The sequence below is a fragment of the Spinacia oleracea genome, chromosome 2 (genome assembly GCF_020520425.1).
Source record: "Spinacia oleracea cultivar Varoflay chromosome 2, BTI_SOV_V1, whole genome shotgun sequence".
Classification (NCBI taxonomy): Eukaryota; Viridiplantae; Streptophyta; class Magnoliopsida; order Caryophyllales; family Amaranthaceae; genus Spinacia; species Spinacia oleracea.
This window is the reverse complement of record NC_079488.1, coordinates 96,617,344-96,637,300: the sequence shown is the minus strand read 5'-3', so window position 1 is coordinate 96,637,300 and position 19,957 is coordinate 96,617,344. Positions and strand designations below refer to the sequence as shown.

Genomic DNA, 19,957 nt, shown 5'->3' with positions numbered 1-19,957 from the left:
TTCATTTGGGGTTGTGTTCTCTTTTGCTAAAAAGACCTTCACTAAGTCCTAATTCTGTGCACCTTATGTTAAAAATTTAGTACATATAAGTTTAGCAAAAACAATGGATATTCAAGTACAATTTATAACTAAATTTTGATAAGTTTTTCGATTAAGTTTAAATAAGATAATAAAGTGAGAAAAAGTAAATGAAACTAGGTAATTAGAACAAACCCTAGGTCTCATTTCATGTCAAAATTGCAAAATGATTACTTGTGTTGTACAGTTTCTAACTCAATGAAGCACTCCATAATGTTGTACTTAGTATTCATAATTCAAGTTATTTTCGATATATAAAGAGCTAAGAAGCAAATTTTAGAAACTAGACAGTATTTAGTAAAAATTAACAGATCCCTGCATCGTTCAATATATGCCACTCCAAGAACAGAATCCATGTTGTTTTCACAAGTTATCTATATTTCCCTCCAGTTAACAGTTGGAAAACTATTGAATCTGTAGACTGAAAGCAAATCATTCTACCAGTGTTATCCTGAAAATTATACGTCCGCTGCATTTTCCAGAATATTAATTTTTATACAAAAAAGAAACAAGAAAGTGAAGGTTCAGGAATCAGGTGGAATGGTTGAAGGAAGTGAGGGGTCTGTTCTAAGTTCCTTGACAACAGCAGCAAGAGCTTCAGGGTTTAAGCCAAGATCACATTAGTGCGATTAGGACAGCTAGAGTGTGGCGATCTACTCCTGTATCAAGGATGTTTGACAACAGCATCAAGTTACGGCCAGATCAATACAGTATCAAAAGGCAGAATTTAAAATTGCAGAAACTTAAAATTCAAATAAATAATCATTACAAACTATCAGTAAAGCACAGCAATCGGTTACAGTGAATTTAGTAGCCAAAAATGCAATGTAATTGAGGGAAATTGGCACCATATGGCTCGAATTCTCAAAACTTTATCTCTAAGTGTTGATTTCAGGGACTTGCATCATTTTAGGGTCCATTTGATAACTCCAAAAAAAACATAGTTTAGGCACAGGCTATTGTTCAAAATCTGTAATATAATGATTACATAATTGTTCAAATTCTATATTATAAGCAAATCAGAAGACAACAATTGCAACAATTATTTAACAGGGACATTAAACAGCAATTGTTGATTAAAGAAAATATAAAGTTGATCATTTTAGTTTACATTTCACGAAGTTTGACTTCTTTTATCAAATAAAAGTTGGCATTCATATGAATACATGATAGAATTAGCTGAACATCTGAAGCAGTAAAAATCGTGGATGAATACTAATTAGGCTTTTAATTAGGAGTTTTAATCCAATCTTCATTCTCTCAATTAAAGCACAAATTACAAAAATTACCAAGGGTACAAGATCAAATAGATCAGCAACTGGATATGGGATTCACACGTTTTGGTCCTAACCCAAAAAAATAAAAACAATTGTAGTTCTAAATTTCCAAATTTAAAGTTTCGAGGGAAAGGAGAAGATAGAAATAATCATGAAATTGGGAATATTAAGGGTTGTTGAAACGTACCTGTTGTGGTACTTTGACAGGTACTTTGTTTGCCTCATTAACTGTGTGGAGATAGAACATCACATCATTCTTCTTGGCGGGACGCTTCCTGATCCGTTTGCCTAAAAATTCCTGAATCATCACACGATAGTTATGTTCACCCTTTTCTACCAATGAAATAACAGCTCCTGACCATCGTGCTGCTCTCCGCACCCGAGACAAGTAAACCTGAACAAAGATATCATACTTGAGTAACTTATTAATCATTAATCTGCAGGGACAATTTAAGCTGACCTGAGAATTGTAGGGAATATGATAATTTATCACCATATCCACTGCAGCAATATCAAGCCCTTTTACATCAGTGCAAATGAGAATATTGCAATCACCCTTTTTGAACAAATTTACTGCCGCTGTTCGCTGTTCGCTGTGCCTACCACACAGGGAAGGTTATTTCGGGATCAAGACGTATAAAATAAGATTCCAAAAGCAAAAAAAAAAAAAAAAACAAAAAAAAAAAACCTGAGGCGTGTTGCCAGTGATTGGAATTGCCTTCAAACCAAAACCAAGGTTATTCACCATCGTTGCTAACAGATAGATATGCAGCATCAGTTGTAACAGTGAAAATCATAATGCTAGCCGTACCAGACATCTGATGCAACAAATATGCAAGATAGCATTCCTGAGAAAAAAGAATGTTTGCCAAAGAGTAAGACATAATAAAAAAAAATAACTCCAGTAACATATACACCAGTACTCTAACATAACAACACTACTTTCATGGAATGTTACATGAAATTACCTTACTTTCACTAGTACCAACACGAAAATATTCATGCTTCAAAGTGTCATCCTGAACCTTAAACTCCACGGAGTTCCTTAAAAATTATTGAAGGTGTTCAATACTCTATAAAATCTGACAAGTATTGCGCAATATCTGATGTTCTCATTATAATAGACAGGCATATATATATACAAATGCAAAGTATCCTACTCCTATTCTACTAATCTATTACTAAGACTTAACATAATTACTCTTAGGCTAGAATACTACTCATACTAGGATACTGCCTCATATTAGGATACTACTACTGTAATCCTAATCTATCTCAATAAAATCCAACAACGTGCACATCAAAATCCTGTTTCTTTAAGTGTTTGGAATTGTGGTTTAGGGGTTTAGGAATAAAATAATAGTTTCCAAACAGGATGCTCACCTTTGTTGTTAGAGTATGACTAAACAGAAATGTCTGTTTATTTTTTTGGAGCAATATGTAAAATGGTTTGAATTGCACTTGCATATTTAGAAGCATTAGATGCACCCTTCCACAATCTATTTAACACCTGCAAATTATAGGAACCAATCATTAAATATTAATATGAATACGATACTGAATGCATTCCAAAGAAAAAAATTATTTGCACGGCCTATTTTACCCGTGAAACATACCAGATATTTCAAGGCACTAAGTGAAAAACCTTCGGTATAAGTCAAATGATTCTCAAGGCATTGAGGCGTTCCCACCTATACAAAAAAGAAAAAGAAATGATAAAGAAGACAGATAATTACGGAGTACTAGTTACAACATAGGTCATTAGTAAAAAATAAACACATGTCAACGGCCACGTAGTACGATGTGAGGCGGTCCTCCAAGAGTGTCCACAAGAGAGGCCATGTTCACTCCACAATCAAGCTACAAAAAGATACGATGCTGTCAGCATTTGTGAAATCATATAGTCATCGAACTTGCTTTCAAACGCAAGTAAAACCATGTGACTCACAACAAAGAAGGCAATTACTTTCATTCAATTATTAGGGGACCAAGGGAAATTTTCTATAAATAATATCCACACCTGGAAATAAATACCTCGAATAATATTTATGATATAAACAATAGAGCAATGGCCAAACAAAAACGTCCACAAAGTAGAGCAATATTTCAAGTCAAAGTGCACAAATGAAAGGTAATCAACTTATTAAAAAGCTTACCACTGCAGTTCTTAATCCAAAGCTACCTCCTAGAGCTTTAAATGTTTCAGCAATTTGGATTGTAAGCTCCCTAATTGCACCAAAAAAAAAAGAGGATATGATTAGAGAGCATCATACGTTAGTCCAATGGAATGGAAGTGCATTACGTTGTAAACCAATGAGGGCCTGATAAAAGGGTCCTCGTAGATCAATAATATCAATTAAAAGCCCAATAACACAACAAAAACTCACGTAGTTGGCGAAAGCACGCAACAGAAGTAAGGCTGAGGTGCTTTTTCACCCAAAAAACCTTCAATTATGGGCAATGCAAAAGCCCCAGTTGTACCAGACCCGAACCCAGCCTGTGTAATCACAACTATATCCTTTCCTGTATTCATCAATTGACTCGAAAATCAAACAAGGACAATTAACCTCATAAATTCAAAAACAAACACCCAATTCAAACAATTAATCAGATAAGATAATATAGTCAATTAACAACAATTAATCATGAAGAGGCATACCTTCAAGAGCATGAGGAATGGAATCAGCTTGCAGTTTAGTAGGAGCAGTCCACCCTAATGCAACACACGCTTCAATTAAGGGCTTGCATAGATTAAGCTCTTCGAATGATTTCACCTCTTCTATGTGTTGTTCTTCCATTTTTTATCCTTCGAAGAAATTACAATCGATGAATTATTATTATTGCCAACACAGAGACGCAGAAAAGGGGAAGCAAATGGTAGAACTCAAAGAAAGTCGATAACACCAGAAAGCACATTTCTAAATACTAGTCAAGCAAAAATATGAGATCGCAAAAACCCAGATGAACAAACGCTCAAGTTTCTCTGTTTATCCGCGATTTCATCAAGCAAAAATCAGAACTCAACAGGAAAGAAGGGGAAACCCAACAATTTCAACCCAGAAAAAATAGAGATTTTTAACAAACATTCATTGAAATGTAAGCAAAATTAGTCGAATAATTTACTAAAAAAGTACCCACAATTTCATAAAAAACCTACCAAAATCCGAGATTTTAAACACCAAAAAAACAGAAAACACCAGAGACAAAAAAAAATACAAAAAAAAAATTCTAACCAACATCTAAAAAGGACATCTGATAAACAGGAAAAAGAAAAAATAAACCAACATCTGATAAACAGAAAAGAATAAAAAAAACAAAAAAACATAAAAGAAAAATGAACCAACATCTGATAAACCGAGAGAACAATTTTAACCCAGAAAATTCAGGTAAATCTCAGCAGATTAGGTGAAATAATGTCCTTAACCTACCCACATTTTTTTTTTTTACAGGTGAACACTGAGTTTATAAAAATCTTACCAAAAATCCTAAAAACAACACCCAAAGTAGACAATCAGTGCCGCAAACCCCGAAAAACTCAGAAATGTACGTGGAAAATCAACACCCAAATCTTTTCTCTCTTTCTCTGGTGAACTAAATTACCGAAAAATGAACGAGGAAAAAAGCATGGAAAACACCAAAAAAAACAGGGGAATGACACAAAAGAATCACATCCACCATCATCAAACAGAAAACACCAGAAAAACAAAAGAAAAAAAAACAAAAATCTTAAAACAATTCTAACCAACATCTGAAGAGGACATCTGATAAACAGAAGGGAAAAAAAAATGAACCAACATCTGACAAACAGAGAGAACAATTTTAACCCAGAAAACTCAGGTAAATCTCAGCAGATTAGGTGAAATAATGTCCTTAACCTACCCACATTTTTTTTACAGGTGAACACTGAGTTTATAAAAAACCGTACCAAAAATTCTGAAAACAACCCCCCAAAGTAGACAATCAGTGCGGCAAACCCCGAAAAACTCAGAAATGCACGTCGACATTCAACACCCAAATCTGTTCTCTCTTTCTCTGATGGACTAAATTATCGAAAAAATGAACGGCGATAAAAGCATGGAAAACCATCAAGAAAACAGGGGAAGGACACAGACGAATCACACACAACATCATCAAACAGATTTAAGATAGGGAAAGAACTAAAAAAATGGCAAACAACATCATCAAACAGATTTTTAAAGTATAAAGAGCAATGTAACATGAAATTCCAAACACCACCCAAAAAAACATGTTTAAGAGGGTAAATAGAGCAAGAATCAAAGATAGAACAACAATGAAAATATGGAAAACGCAGAGAAGAGATGAGAGAGAAATATACAGTGAGGTGAGAAAGGAGCGGCGAAAACCCTAAGAAGAATGGTGGCTCTGTTTCTGGATTTCTCTCTCTTCAGGGTGTCAGGGAGTAGAAGGGAGGAGGAGGACTGGAGGAGGACTGGAGGAGTGTGTTTAAATAGGACAACTGGCGATCCTTTTACATGCTGCCGTCTTTTTCTTTTTCTTTTTCGTTTTCTTTTTTTAGATTAATTAATGAATTACTCCGTATTTATTTGGTGCAATCGTGATTCTTATCCAGTTGTCCTAATACAATTAGAAAGTTAATAAAACGAAATACACAAATTCTTATTTACAAAGGTTGTACACTAATTATTGTACACTGGAGTAAAAGTTAACTCAAAATGCTTAAAAGTTATACTTACGCATGTAAAAGTTATCTTTTTTTTAGTGATAAATTTTTTCATTTTAATAAAACTTATTTCTTCAAAATCACTAATAATGTATAAAATTAATCATTTAATCCTTTAAAATGTTTATCCATCAACTTTTTTTTACTAATATAAAAATCAAAACTAGGTTAAAGTTACAAAAAAATGGGTTAAAATTATCTTGGTGTACAATAAATTTATTGTACACCTTGTGCACGCAAGACCTTTTGAACGAAATAAATCATAATTAAACAAAATGGGATTTAGAGTTTCAGAGTTAACTGGTGAAAAAAACCGGACTTTTCATAAAATATCCAGAGTTTTAGGATAATTTATCAAACGTTCATCAAGTTTCAGAAACACATAAAATACCCATCATAAATGACTTAATATCCAAATATCACTTTATGATGTCATCAACCCTAATTAACTCAATTAACATCTAATTAACCCACCTATTTACCCTTTTTTCCTAATTAACCCATTTTTTTCTGTTAAGTTTTGTATTTTTTCTTTCCCTTCTCCCCTAATCTTTCCTCCGCCGTCCACGCATATCTGCTTCCTCTCCCTTCTTCCGCCACTGCCTCACCCCCATTTTCTCCCTCCTCGACCCCATCACCGCTGCCGGGGACGACCCCTCCACAGCCCATACCTTTCTCTGACTACACAGAAGCTTCGCACGTGCTCTCCTATGCGTCTGACCCACTCCCTTGAGAAATGACACCTTAGATTGCTTGCCCTCTTTGGAGTGTGTTGTCAATTTTGGAGTCGACGTTGATCACATCGATCTATCAAAATGTCGTCGTCGAGGAATTGTCGTCGCTAATGTCGGGGACGCCTTTTCCGATGATGTTGCCGATTGCGCGGTCAGCTTGCTGTTGGATGTGCTCCTCCTCCCTCACGCCCTCTCTCCCTACCTCCTTTTTCTCCGCGCAAGCCTCGCGCAACCAGGCTGTAACAGCCCACTCTTTTGAGCTGCTAATTAGACATACTTATCACTGACTAATCAAACTTAGGATGCAAATTGCTAGACTAATCCTGAATTAATTCCCATAATTAACTTTAAAATAACTCACAAAACAAAGATAATTTAAAGTATTACAATCCCTGGCTTTCTCACAACATTCTAGCCAACAAATTTCTTCCACATTCACATCCTTGATCTATATCTGAGCCTTTCCCAATACCTGCAAAATCACTGAAAATGAATATGCCCCCACCGGGACAGGTTCAAAGAACAAAGTCAGGGAAACTGAGTATACACTGTCCAACCTGAAACTCATTTTGGTAGCTTAAAACATGATATTGTGATTTATTTATTTCAAAGACAAACTGAATAAAACAATATTTCAAAAGATACTCGGTAAACAAATTACAATAGCTTAAGCCATTTCACATGAAAACCTTGAAGCATAAACTTGCGTATTTGGTCAAGAAACAAGACAAGAATATCGACTTATGTTAAAATAATTTCAAGGTTGTATTCATCGCAACTTCCACGGACTTAGAATATGTTCCCGGAGATCGGTATCAAACATACACTTAGAAAATAACTCACTAGGGTTCTTAACTCGCTTCGCATAACTATTGCAGAATCTACCAAAATCTTTAGTATAATTTAATTAGCCGATATGAAAATTACTATTCTCTATATTGTATGTCTCATATGAACATATACCCTTTTAAAAATTACTGATACCCTATTCCTAATTCAACATAATGAGTATCTCTCCAAGTTAGTCACAATAACTAGAACTCATTGGTTCTTCTGAATAATATATAACGTATCGAAAACGTACGTACTTTAGAAATTGCAAAAACATATACGTTGATGTTTCAAAATACACATACACTAATTCTTTCACAATGTATACTTATTCTAGCAAATCGAACACTTTTTGTCTTTAAAACTTAAATACTGACTGGGGGAAGAGAACACGAATAGAGAAGGGTTGTTCAACCACGATCTCTATACTTTTAGGGGTCGTCACCCACCTTTTTACACAAGCTTGCAAGACTTTTAGGACATGTCCCACACAGATGTACATATGTACATTTACACAGATGCACATATGTGCATTTACACAGATCACACACAAATACACAATGTTGTCCATGGTCGTTGTTAACGACTTCTTCCCCACTAAAATCACGGTTAAAAACATATCTTAAAGATTAAAGAAATCCATAAAACACAGTTATTCACAATATCATTTCGCAAACAAATCTTATACAAATATCTTGAATACACACCGAAATATTTTAACAAGATTATGATAATTATGTCCAAAATATCGTTTAAAAATAATAACGAAATATTCACGTCATTTCACAAACTTTGTATACGTGAATCATTAAAAAAAACGTATTAAGTTTAGTGCACACATATATATAATTCACTTTTCTTGAAAGCCCTCAAGTACAAGCGTAGCCCAAGGCATATCCGAGGTTCATAACTTATCTCAAACTATATACTCACGACTCTAAATATTGTAAAAACTCAATCTTAGTTCCCCAAAATCATTAACCATAAAACGCACACTTGTAATTCCATTCCAATTCGGTTTGTAACCCAAATATCACACTTTCCATCCATTCAAACTCAGAGTCACAAATCACAATAGTATAATGCTTAATATAGTAAGCTTAAAAAATCAATTATAACATGCAACCTCCATACCTTCAAGTATTGATCAAATGAATCTCCCTTATGGATAATACCAGATGCATAGGAGTTATACTAAATCAGCCCAATAGTTCAAATTAAACAAGTCAACTTCTTTTAATTCCCTGTTCCATCGCATATAGTTATAAACTCAAGTTAAATAATATATCTCTCTTAAGTTTTTATTTATCACAAAATCGAAAATTCTTATCAAGCGTAAGACGCATAGAACTATACATATAACTCCCTCAATCGAATCTTCAAAGTATAAATAGCTTATACTATATCATACTTAATCAAGTAATAATAATAATCTTTCAATTCGAAAGTACCCTTTAAAGAAATCACATTAAGATCTCAAATTGAAATATCATGTTAATCAAATGTTTTTTTTAAAAAAAATAATATTTAATATCATATCATATTTAGTTAAGCAAAGAATAATTTGGTAAATACAGACTATAGTGTATAATTGGAAAATCAGTTAATTAATTAAAACAACATAATTTGTTGGAATACTCAAAATATATTTTTAAAAGATCACATAGATTGTTTCTATAGTTCCAAACCTATCAAATCGAAGAAAAGAAGCTCATCTCGAGTATACTCGTATAAACTACAAACACAAGTTAAAAATCATATAATAACTAGTAATCCTTCAAAAACTGAGTATCAAGGGTTCATTGAGTCATGACTAGTAATCCAACAAATTTTTCAGGGGTCATGTCTCTGGCATAATAGCTTGGCATGGGATTGAACAGTACATACTCAAGTCCATTGAGTCTGACTACTTCAACTAGCTTAGCTTCCCATTCAAGAAAATTTGTTAGGTTCAACTTGACCATAAGCTCAGAACCCATGATGATGTTTTGGTTGTTGTTTGCCATAGTAAAACTACAATAAAAAGAATAAACAAATAAATAACCATTCACAGTTTCTCTTAATAAACTTTAAATTCTAGCAAACCTGCATAATTTATCATTTATTAAGCATTTTATTCAAGTTATGTGTTCCGGCAGGTGTGAATAAAATGATTCCAAGATCCTTAAATCATTAAAGAATTAAGCACATTATGTATTTAGACTCAATTCTAAAATATTTTAGGTAAGAAAAGCCTTTGCTAATAGTCTAGAAACTACTCTTGGTTGATAAGTACGTCTAAGAACTTATTAGGTAAACCTATTTCATTTGCCACGACATAAAAGGACTCCTTACTTATATCGTTGAGTTTCACCAAAACTAACATGTACTCATAATTATTTGTGTACCTTACCCCTTTAGGATCAATAAGTGACACCTCGCTATGGCGGAAAACTATTACTAAGATTGATGTAAAGGTTTATCCAAGTAAGTGTTATTTTGGAATGGCACCTTTTAACTCAATTTTAAAGTTTGGAACTTAAGGCTCTTACTATGTTGGTTAGATTTTAAGTGAACTAAAATCCTTAATCATGCAACATAATCAAGCCACAATCTCATGCATATTTAAGACATATTTAAAGCAATAAATAACTTAAAACATGCATAAGATATAAATGTGATCTAATATGGCCCGACTTCATCTTGAAGCTTCAACTTCAAAGTCCGTCTTGAAAATGGATTGGAAACTCCGTCTTGAATTTCACCATGGGAGGCGCCATTTTCTTCAAATAGGATAAGCTATAATTGAACTAATTACAACTATTTGATGGTACGCAGAACATATTTAAATTGAAAAACTTTGGTGCATTAGACCAACTTTACATTCAAATTAATGGTACGCAGACCATATTTACTATCCTATTTGGGCCATACTAGTCACTTTCCATAACCTGCAAAACAGTACATATACAATATATACCATTCACCCATTCATTATCATGAATGGCCCCATAGCTGGTTAGTAGAACACATTATGCATCACATAAACATTTGCAGAAATTAATCAAGGGTTCCAATAATCTACCAATTATTCAATCCTTATTAATTCTAATCAAGTTGTTTTAACCTTAAAGGATTGTAGACCTAATCAAGAGTTTATGACTAAAACGCTCCCACTTGAACCAATAAATTTACATGCTTTACTAATTTTAAACATAAAATTGTATTTCCTAGTCTAACCGGAAACATACAAATTTAATTAAAATTTAAAGCTCATATAATTATTAATTGAATCCTTTAATTTATTTTCAGTAGAATTAAATAAATAAATTTAAATTTATTCAAGGTTTTAATTTTAGTAAAATGATTAGTATAAATGAAATTTATAATAATTAGATTATTCAAAATTAAATTCCGAGAAATAAATATTTAAATTACGAATTTTAAAGTTAATTAAAAAAATTTCCTAACTGAAAATTCAAAATTAAATTCAAAAGCGCATCAATCGTAACAAGACGAGGCACTTAGGCTTGCGCCCAAGCCCCATCGAGTCACAAGGCAGCAGCGCCCCAACGATTGATCGCACGACAATGCACGAGCAGGCCACACGCATCGCAGCCAGCCCAGGCCACGCGCGCAGCCCGCCTCACTCGACGTGTCTGGTCTGTTCGCTGGGCGAGGCAGCGCGCGCTGTGGCGCAGCACCTATCGCTGCCCACACGCGTCTGCTCGCTCGGCTCATGCCTTGCCCCCATCGCCCATCGCCCATCGCGCAGCACACACGCCCAACACCATTGCCTCGCGCGCGCGCCATTGCTTGTTGCTCGCTGCATTCATACCGCATGGGTGATGAGCGACATTTATGTTGCTCTTAGCCTATGATTTTATTTCATTTTATTAGGATTTTATTATTATTTTACTTAGTTTTATCGCCTTTTAGTTCGTTTATCGCGTTTTTGCATTAATCGTAACATTATCTCGTTTTGCGTATATTTTAGTCGTTTTTGCTCTAAATGCACCTTTTATGCTCATTTTCGTTGCGTAGGGTCATTTGGAGTATTAACGTGTTAAATAATATGAATTTAGTCTTAGACGACGATTGAAATGATTTACGATTTGTAAAAATGTGATACGAATTAATAACGTGCTTTTCGAATTAATAACGTGCTTTCCGAATTGTCGTTGTGCTATACGATTTATAATGTGCTAGGCGATTTTCTAATGAGCTATACGATGCACCGACAGCCCCCATGGGCATGCCACGAGCACACAAGCGAGCAGCAACCTAGGCAGCCTTGGTAGGTTGTGCGCCCACACATACATTGTTGCGCCCGCAACAGCAGCGCACAAGCGGTGCACCCACACCAAAGGCCACCGCGCCCGCAGCCTCACCAAACTCGCACTGAAAAAGTTCCTGCCATGGACTGAGAATTCGGACTTCCCTGCCGGTGCGCCCGCACCTCCGGCCGCCGCGCCTGCACTGCGATTCGTATTTAAGTAGCAGCAAACAACAATTTCAGGAGTAGTTAGTTTTTTTAGGTTTTTTAGTTTTCGATTTTAGGTTTTAGGGTAGAGTTCGAGCAGCGATTAGATTAGAAAAATTAGCTTAGCAGATAGGATTAGAATAGGGAATCGAAATCAATTGTGAGATTTGAATTTCGTTTCAGTTTTTTATTTCTCTTCGCATTTTCGTTCTCAATTTTCGACAGTTTCATTTCCCCTCTTTTGGTTCGAAAATAGGACAGCAGCAGCATTAGGATAGCAGTAGGTAGGAGTAGCGAGTAGATTAGAGATCCAGCATTTCGATTTTGTAGTTTAGATCCTCAATTCTATGAATTACAATCACAAATTTCAGTTTCTCTTTCTCTTTTAGTTTGGTTTCTGTGTTCTTCATTTTGGGCTTAAATTTCAGTCATGAATGGTAATGCTCCTCTTTTCTTTTCCTTATTTTCTATAATTGTTTTTATTCTCATTGTTTAATTATTTTATACTTGATTTTTGTTGTTTGATTCTAGGTTGAATATTTTGATTGAATTTTGGTTGGATTTTGGCTTTGAATTTTCATGTTTGATTTAGTTGATTGAATTAGTTCGATTTGCTCAAATTATTTTCATGACTAGGATTCGCTTTAGTTTAATCTTACTTTTAGTCATGCTATTTGAATAGTCATAATTCAGAGAATAGGGGTGAAGCTTGGGATTAATTAGGGATTTTTGAAGGGAATTCATGATGATGTTAGTGATTAAATTGTGATTTGGTAATAAGGATATCCATGTCTAGTTAGATTAGTAGTTGCAAATACTAATCCTAGTTAGTTGATTGGAAATGCTTCATGTTAGTTTTTCAAGAAATTGAGAATTAGTGTGAGCATGTGGAAACTAGTTTTGGTTGTTTGTTGTCTAAGTCTAGAGGTCATGCGAAAGCTCTCATTTGGATTAGGCAAGTCAATGCGTTCTATCCGAGAGGTGGCGAAAGCTATATTTATCGGTTTTCCCCTAATTATCATTTCCTTGCAATGATGATTGATTGAACTTCGACCTTTCCTAATGAACCCAAGTCAATCCCCAATTCCCTAGATTATTCATTTAATTTCCTTTGATTTTCAATAGATTCATACATACACACTTTCATTTTCCGCTTGAGCTAGCTTGTGAATACAATTAGTTCGAAAAGTCAAATATATCCATTCTCTTGGGACGATCCCGAACTTTCTACTATAATAAATATAGTTGGTTAGTTAGGTGTTCTTATAAATTTTGTTTGATTAGGTGGTTCTCGTATAACGACGCGAAAATCGCTTGTCAAAACGGCGCCGTTGCCGGGGAATTGCATCATTGTTTGATTTTTCATTCTAGTTCACTAGTCTAGTTCTTTTTCTTTTCTTTTTCGTTTTCATATAAAATCAAAAAAAAAATGTCAAGAGTTTTCTCATTTCCTCAAGGTGTTCATGAACCTTTTTGGATGTATTTTAATAGAGTAAATGCGGTGATTGAATATCGTCGCACCCATGGAACTCTTAATGGTTTAACGGCTTGGGACACTTGTAATGTCATATATAATGGTGTAAATAGGGAAACATTTGAGATTCTTCAATCCAATTGTAATGGAGAGCTTCAACACATGCATTGGAGAGATGCCATGCCTTTCTTTACGTGGTTTGCTAAAGTTCAATATTTTGACTCTCATGCTTATTCTCTTGATCTTTCGCATCCTTGAATGAATGTCAATGATTTCCCTCATGTTTCTAATGCTAATGCTCATGAGCTTGATGACAACCATTCTCCCCATGTTGATTCTCAAAACTCCTTGCATTGTGAATTTTCAAAATCTTGTCCGTGTCGCAATTATATTGATGATGATGATTATGATTATGATTATGATCCATGTTATGCTAAGGTTGATAATCAATCTAGTGATGGGAATGATGTTTAAAATGGTGAGGTATTGAACTTAGAGGTTGTTCCTCTTTCTCCCACCTCCCCTCCCTTGAGCGAAAGTGACTCTCACCCCATTGATGATTGCCCATTGAATATTGAGAATGATTTGGTTCATTTGGGATGTGATAGTTCTAGTGAGGATGTTATTGAGTGTGAAGCACCTAATTTGGTGGTTTTGGATGATTCCGAGATTTGTAATGAAGTTGATGATGAGAGTTTGGTTGAAAGATCCCTTGTTGAGATTTCTTGTGCTCCTTGTGAAGTGAGTGAAGTTGTTTGTGAAACTTGTGTTCCCACTCCCTTCCCTCATACCCCTTTCCAAATCAATAAACTTGAGATTTATCCATCCTTTCCCATCTCACTTCCTTATTTTCTCCGAACCCCACCACTTGAGGATTTTCCACCCCCTATTCACTCCCCTATGCCTTATTTGAACAATATTGAGGAAATTGGCTCTCTTGCCACCCAAAAAGAGTTCGTTGAGGAGCATGAGGCTTCTCTTTTCCCTTTTTCTCTTTCTCCTTTTGATTTTTCTTCTTATTTTCTTACTTTTCCTTTTGATTTTTCTTACTCTTGGCACCCCACACCCCGTAGGCATAGAGTTGCATTCTACTTTGTGCTTGCATCTCATTTGACTCTTGCCTACTTGTTACTATTGGATATGTTTGTCATTGCATATGACAAACTATTGCGATCGTTGTCGGGGTACTTACTAGAGGTAAAAGGCGTCAAGCTAATGACGTAAAAAGAGCGCTTCTCGAGAGGCAACCCGTGGGTGTTGGCCATTTGGCCCATGTTGTGAGGGGGTCGAAAAAGCACGAGGCTAATGCGTGACCTCGTCCCTCGTGGGTGTGACGTTTCTTTTTGTCAAATCAAGTGTAATTGGATTTCCTGTGAGTTTACACCCAATTGACTAGTAATATAGGAGTCATCATTCAGTTTTTAACGACAATGAGAAAAACTGACAAAACCCGGTTATCGTGACATAAAGGGAGTGCAATTATGTTTGACCACGACGGCCATAGGTTCCCTTGTGATCCCTGGTGTGGGGATCGCTCAACGTACACCCGCAGGGTAGAGATTGAGGGTTCGGGGGACTGTAACTACCGAGAGGAGTACTTGCTCTTCGATAACTCCAGAGGCAGGATATCCTTACTAGCTCAGCATAAATAATTGAAGGGACATGCGTTAACTATTAAACTAATCTGAATTGATTTTAACAATATGCAACACATAATACTAGATCGATCGTGATTATCTGATTTAGATTGTTTTAAGGGACCTAGCATGATAGTTTAATTTCCCAAAATATTATCTTTATTAGGCGTGATAGAGAAATCAGATTTAATAGTTTAACAATTTATAAAAGGGCGAGGAAAGCAATTAAATCATGCGAAGGGACACATTACGACGCACCCTTGAGAGGTGCGTCACGGTTCTCAGAAAACTAACCACTTTGGCTTTGCTATTTCTCCTTTTATTTAACGAATCTCAAGTTCCCGGGCTTAATTCTTCAGCTACAAGGGACAGGATATGTTCTGTTCGATTTTTGGATCGATTGCGACAGAACGCGGGATCAATTTCGCAGCGTGAGGCTTAGGCTTAGGGGTTGGAGTCAATACTCAGAATATGAATTGTGTGTGTCCTTTTCACGTCGAATTTGGGGTTATATTTATAGAAAAGAGTTAGTGGAAAGATAGAATTTTAGAGCTCTAATCCAAGAAGAATTAGGAAAGAACACATACCCAGGTAATTTCAGCGCCCAGGGCTGGGCGCCGAAGATTTCGGCGCCCAGAGCCAGGCGTTGAAAATAGGGTCTGAGCCGTATTTCCTTGTCAGATTTGGACTCGTGGAATACGGAGTCTTTGAGACTTTATCCGAGTCTTTTAGTGCGTATTAACTTTATGACGGAATGCGTCTGGGCCCGTTACGAACTCTAGGCTCGTTAGGATTTTAATTAATACGTAACTCTTATTTTCGAATTATACTAGGAATAGGATTCCTCTTGCAAATTCTATCTCTTTTAGGATTTATGTTGGAGTGCAACACCTAATTCTGACAGGTTTCTATCTTTTATGACTTGTCACTTTTAACAACTACCCGTTACGGGAGTTACTATTTTTAGCAGGTTTCTATAAATAACAGGTTTCTATAAATAGCAGGTTTCGGGTGAAATAAAAAGGGTGATTGAGATTCGTTATTTTATAGGAGATGCGTTGCCAAGTGGAGATTTTATGTTCTCATCATCGAACCTTCCCTTTCGGGAATGGGGACAAAAGTAGGTGTCTACAGTTAGCCCCCACTTTGACTGAGTCTCGGGATGAGACGATGGTCAAAGTACTAGACGGAGTGCGTCACACAAGCCATAGTGTATGTGACTTGTTTTGCGAGGGTCTCACGAGCCCCCGAGTGATAACATTTGACTTAAGGGTCATCACTTGAAGTGTCGATATATGATATATGCGTTTTATATAGAGTTTTTTACCCCCGTCCCTTAGTACTTTTATGTATCAAACGTGCTCTTAGGAGCCGTTTCTAGTACTAATGTGTGTTATTGAGTGTGCCTTGAGTTTCAGGTTTGATTATGAGAAATTGGTCGTTTTAGACCCGTTTCATTGTTAATCAAGGCCACTATATGAGTCCGAGAAGTTCGGGACCTCCATCGTCGACTTTCGGGAGCCTTAGATGCTTATGGTTGAGCCCCGGGAGTTAGACTTGGTGATACGGGCGAAATACATTGAAGATTGCAAATCGCCCTGGAAGCTGAGGGCGAAATGCAACCATCGGGCGGAATTATAAGCAAGCCAAGTTCATCAACGCGCGCCCGATCGGGCGCAGCTCGCCCGATGCGGATCGGGCGGTCAATCTGGAGGCTTTGTGGAGATTTCGCAATCCGCCCGATCGGGCGGATTTTGGCCCGATCGGGCCGACTATCGAGTGATTCGCCCGATCGGGCGAAGCGTCGCCCGATCGGGCGACGCCAACCTCCAGCAGTTTTTCGCGTTTTTAATTCCGTTTTTAGGCCTTATTTTGGCAAAACTATATAAGCAAACTTGTTTTATTTTTGACGGACATCTTATTTTTCCAGCACAAAACCCTTAGTTTATTTCTCTAAGTTTTATTTTCTCTCTACATCAATTCAAACACTTAGTTCGATTTATATAAAAATTCAAGCTTTCATTATTCATTGTTCTTCAATTAGGTATTGCTTCTTGTTCTAATTTAGTTTATTGCTTTAATCATGTTTTCTATTATATTAATTGCTTTGTTATTTATTATCATGAGTGAGTAGTTTAATTTCTAGGGTTTAGGGGATCCATGAATGCATGATTGGGATTATATGTGGACATGATATTTGATTGATTGATTAATTTCTATAGCTTATTATTATTGCTCGTCAATTCTGTTCGGCCGGACTATTTTGATTTGAGTTTGATTAACCTTAGATTATGCGCCGAGAGGTATAAATCTGATGTTTTTGGTTTGTGGCTATTAGATAGGAATTATTTCTAGTACGTAGCGAGAGCCCGCTAGTTGTTCTATCCTAAGGAATTCATAAGATTCGAGAGATGCATGTTTTCCTAGTTATGATTGTTAATTGATTGTTATTGTCCGTTGTCCAATCCCGGTCTGCATTTGTGGTGAACCGCTGCCCTAGATTCCTTTAATATTGTTATCTTCCGATTTGATTATTTGCTTTAGTTTAATATACAAACCAATCCAATTCTTGTTACCAATAGTCTAGATTAGTCTTTTAATAGTAGAAAGAACATTGTTTCCCTGTGGATACGATCCCTGCTTCCCTTACTATATTTTTAGTTGGTGAACGTTAGGTTTATCTTTGATAGGAGTGCGATTTAGCCTGTCAAATTTTGGCGCCATTGCCGGGGAAACGGTTTTATTTTCTGTTATTAATTGTTTTTCTGGATTATTGTTTGTCACTTCTCAAGGGACTCCCGTTCCTTGAGACCGGATCTCACGACTGTTTTCTAGTTCTTGCTTGTTTATGCCCAGGATTGTCCATACCAGCGATCTGACTTCGTTCGATCCTGAACCTGAACGGACCTTTCGTAGACGGCGTAGATTCGTTGAACAGTTGAGAGACTATTCTGACTCTGAATCCGACTATCTGATTAGCAATCTATTCCATACAGATTCAGAGATGGGTGACCAAGCACCACCACCCCCACTTGTGCCAAGGCTTACAGACTATTCTAAACCAAGTCTGTCTATGCTTCCCAAGGCAATCATGCCTTCCATTGCGGTCGAGAATTTCAAGATTGAACCCCAGCTGATAAACATGATCGAGAGACACCAATTCGGTGGGGAAAAGGGTGAAGACCCCAATCTCCACATTCAGTCTTTCATTCAGTATTGTGCCACCATTAAGCAGAAGAATTTAACACCGGAGCAGACTATGGAGATACTCTTTCCATTTTCATTGAGTGGGAAGGCCAAGCTATGGATTAACAGTCTCAACCGCGCAGCTATGAAAATCACCGATTGGAATTCTTTGGCCCTTGCATTCTATGTTAAATATTTCCCACCTGAGAAGACAGCTCGTCTGAGGGGTCAGATATTAGGTATCTCTCAACAAGTAGATGAGAGTTTGTTCGAAGTTTGGGAGAGGTTCAAGGACTTGCAAAGAGAGTGCCCACACCATGGTTTGGATGACTGGTTCCTGGTTCAGCAGTTTTACAATGGTCTGGGTAATGAGTCTAGGTGTCTTTTGGATTCAGCTGCCAGTGGGAGATTTATGCAACTGGAAGTGCCTAGAGCTTTGGAGGTGATTGAGGAGATGGCCATCCATAGTGCCCAATATGGGAATCCTAGAGGTTTTGCCGACCGAGGTGTTAAGCATGAGATGAATTCTATTGAACAGCTTACTGCTCAGCTAACTGCCCTACATCACAAGCTCGACAATATACAGATCGCATCTTCCCAATCCACCCAACATGCTAGTGTCGCTGCAATGAGTGCCCAATCTGCTAATGTCTGTAATAGTTGTGGGATGCAAGGCCATTATGCACAGGTATGCCGGAGCTCCATCGAACAATGCAATGCATTCCAGTCCTACAAGCAGAACAATCCGTATTCCAACTCATACAATGAGGGGTATAAAAACAACCCCCTATTATCATATAGGAGTACTAATGTTCAGAACCCCCACCAGATTCAACACCCTCCACCACCACAACAACCCTACCAACCGCGGAGTAACTACAACTCGCAACCTAGTGGATCACCTGGCTTACCACCACAACCTCAACCCACACAACCTGATCCCATGCTTGTAGAGATGAGGAATATGATGTTGGAATTGCAGAGATCTCTAAGCGAAAAGGATGCCAAAATCGATGCCCTCACTGCTCATAACAAGATCATGGATAAACAGTTGGCACAAATGGCTACCGCTCTTGCAGAGAGACCCAAAGGTCAACTCCCTTCACAGCCTGTGACCAGAGAGTCTGTAAATGCTGTCACTCTGCGGAGTGGATATGAGTATGATGGGCCACCTATGACTATAGAGGAAGGGGTTGAAGTATCTGTTAGTGGTGCTGTGCCAAGAGAAAGTGAGAAGGTGGTCAAGGATAAGGAAGCTGACACAGGGGTTGAGAAGAAAGTTGAGATACAAGTTCCACCTATCAAACTTCCCTTCCCTCATCGTCAGCTAAAGAACAAGCTAGACAAGCAGTTTGGTAAGTTCTTAGAAGTGGTAAAGAATCTGCAGGTAACAGTCCCTTTCACTGAATTAATTACTCAAGTACCTGCATATGCTAAATACATGAAAGACATCTTAACTAGGAAGAGAGCATTTAGTGAGGTGGAGACTGTTGCATTTACTGAGGAGTGCAGTGCCTTACTACAAAATAAGTCTCCACCCAAGTTGAAGGACCCCGGGAGTTTCTCTATCCCGTGT

The 19,957-nt window shown here is 36.9% G+C and overlaps 1 protein-coding gene and 1 non-coding gene across 2 annotated transcripts; both read right to left on the bottom strand.

Moving 5' to 3' along the window:
• Positions 1-371: 371 nt before the first annotated feature.
• LOC110787581 (DEAD-box ATP-dependent RNA helicase 10) lies at positions 372-5,847 on the bottom strand. The gene is made up of 11 exons (XM_056837402.1): positions 5,692-5,847; positions 4,015-4,161; positions 3,743-3,878; positions 3,512-3,581; positions 3,153-3,215; positions 2,972-3,046; positions 2,739-2,865; positions 2,044-2,203; positions 1,816-1,954; positions 1,543-1,749; positions 372-737 (listed from the first exon to the last, which is right to left on the bottom strand). Exons 2-7 carry the CDS (start codon positions 4,151-4,153, stop codon positions 2,776-2,778), a joined length of 573 nt encoding a protein of 190 aa, XP_056693380.1. The 5' UTR covers positions 4,154-4,161; positions 5,692-5,847; the 3' UTR covers positions 372-737; positions 1,543-1,749; positions 1,816-1,954; positions 2,044-2,203; positions 2,739-2,775.
• Positions 5,848-18,598: 12,751 nt separating this feature from the next.
• Positions 18,599-18,705, bottom strand: LOC130468243 (small nucleolar RNA R71). The gene has a single exon (XR_008928662.1). It is a non-coding gene; the product is annotated as a small nucleolar RNA R71 (small nucleolar RNA).
• Positions 18,706-19,957: the final 1,252 nt, after the last annotated feature.

What these genes read in the sequence shown, in the direction of transcription:
- LOC110787581 (XM_056837402.1), bottom strand. Translation starts at nt 4,153, where the DNA reads ATGGAAGAACAACACATAGAAGAGGTGAAATCATTCGAAGAGCTTAAT. An exon ending in CATTCCTCATGCTCTTGAAG is followed by an intron (nt 3,879 to 4,014) that starts GTATGCCTCTTC and finishes TGATGAATACAG; the next exon opens with GAAAGGATATAGTTGTGATT. An exon ending in TTAGTGCCTTGAAATATCTG is followed by an intron (nt 2,866 to 2,971) that starts GTATGTTTCACG and finishes TATAATTTGCAG; the next exon opens with GTGTTAAATAGATTGTGGAA.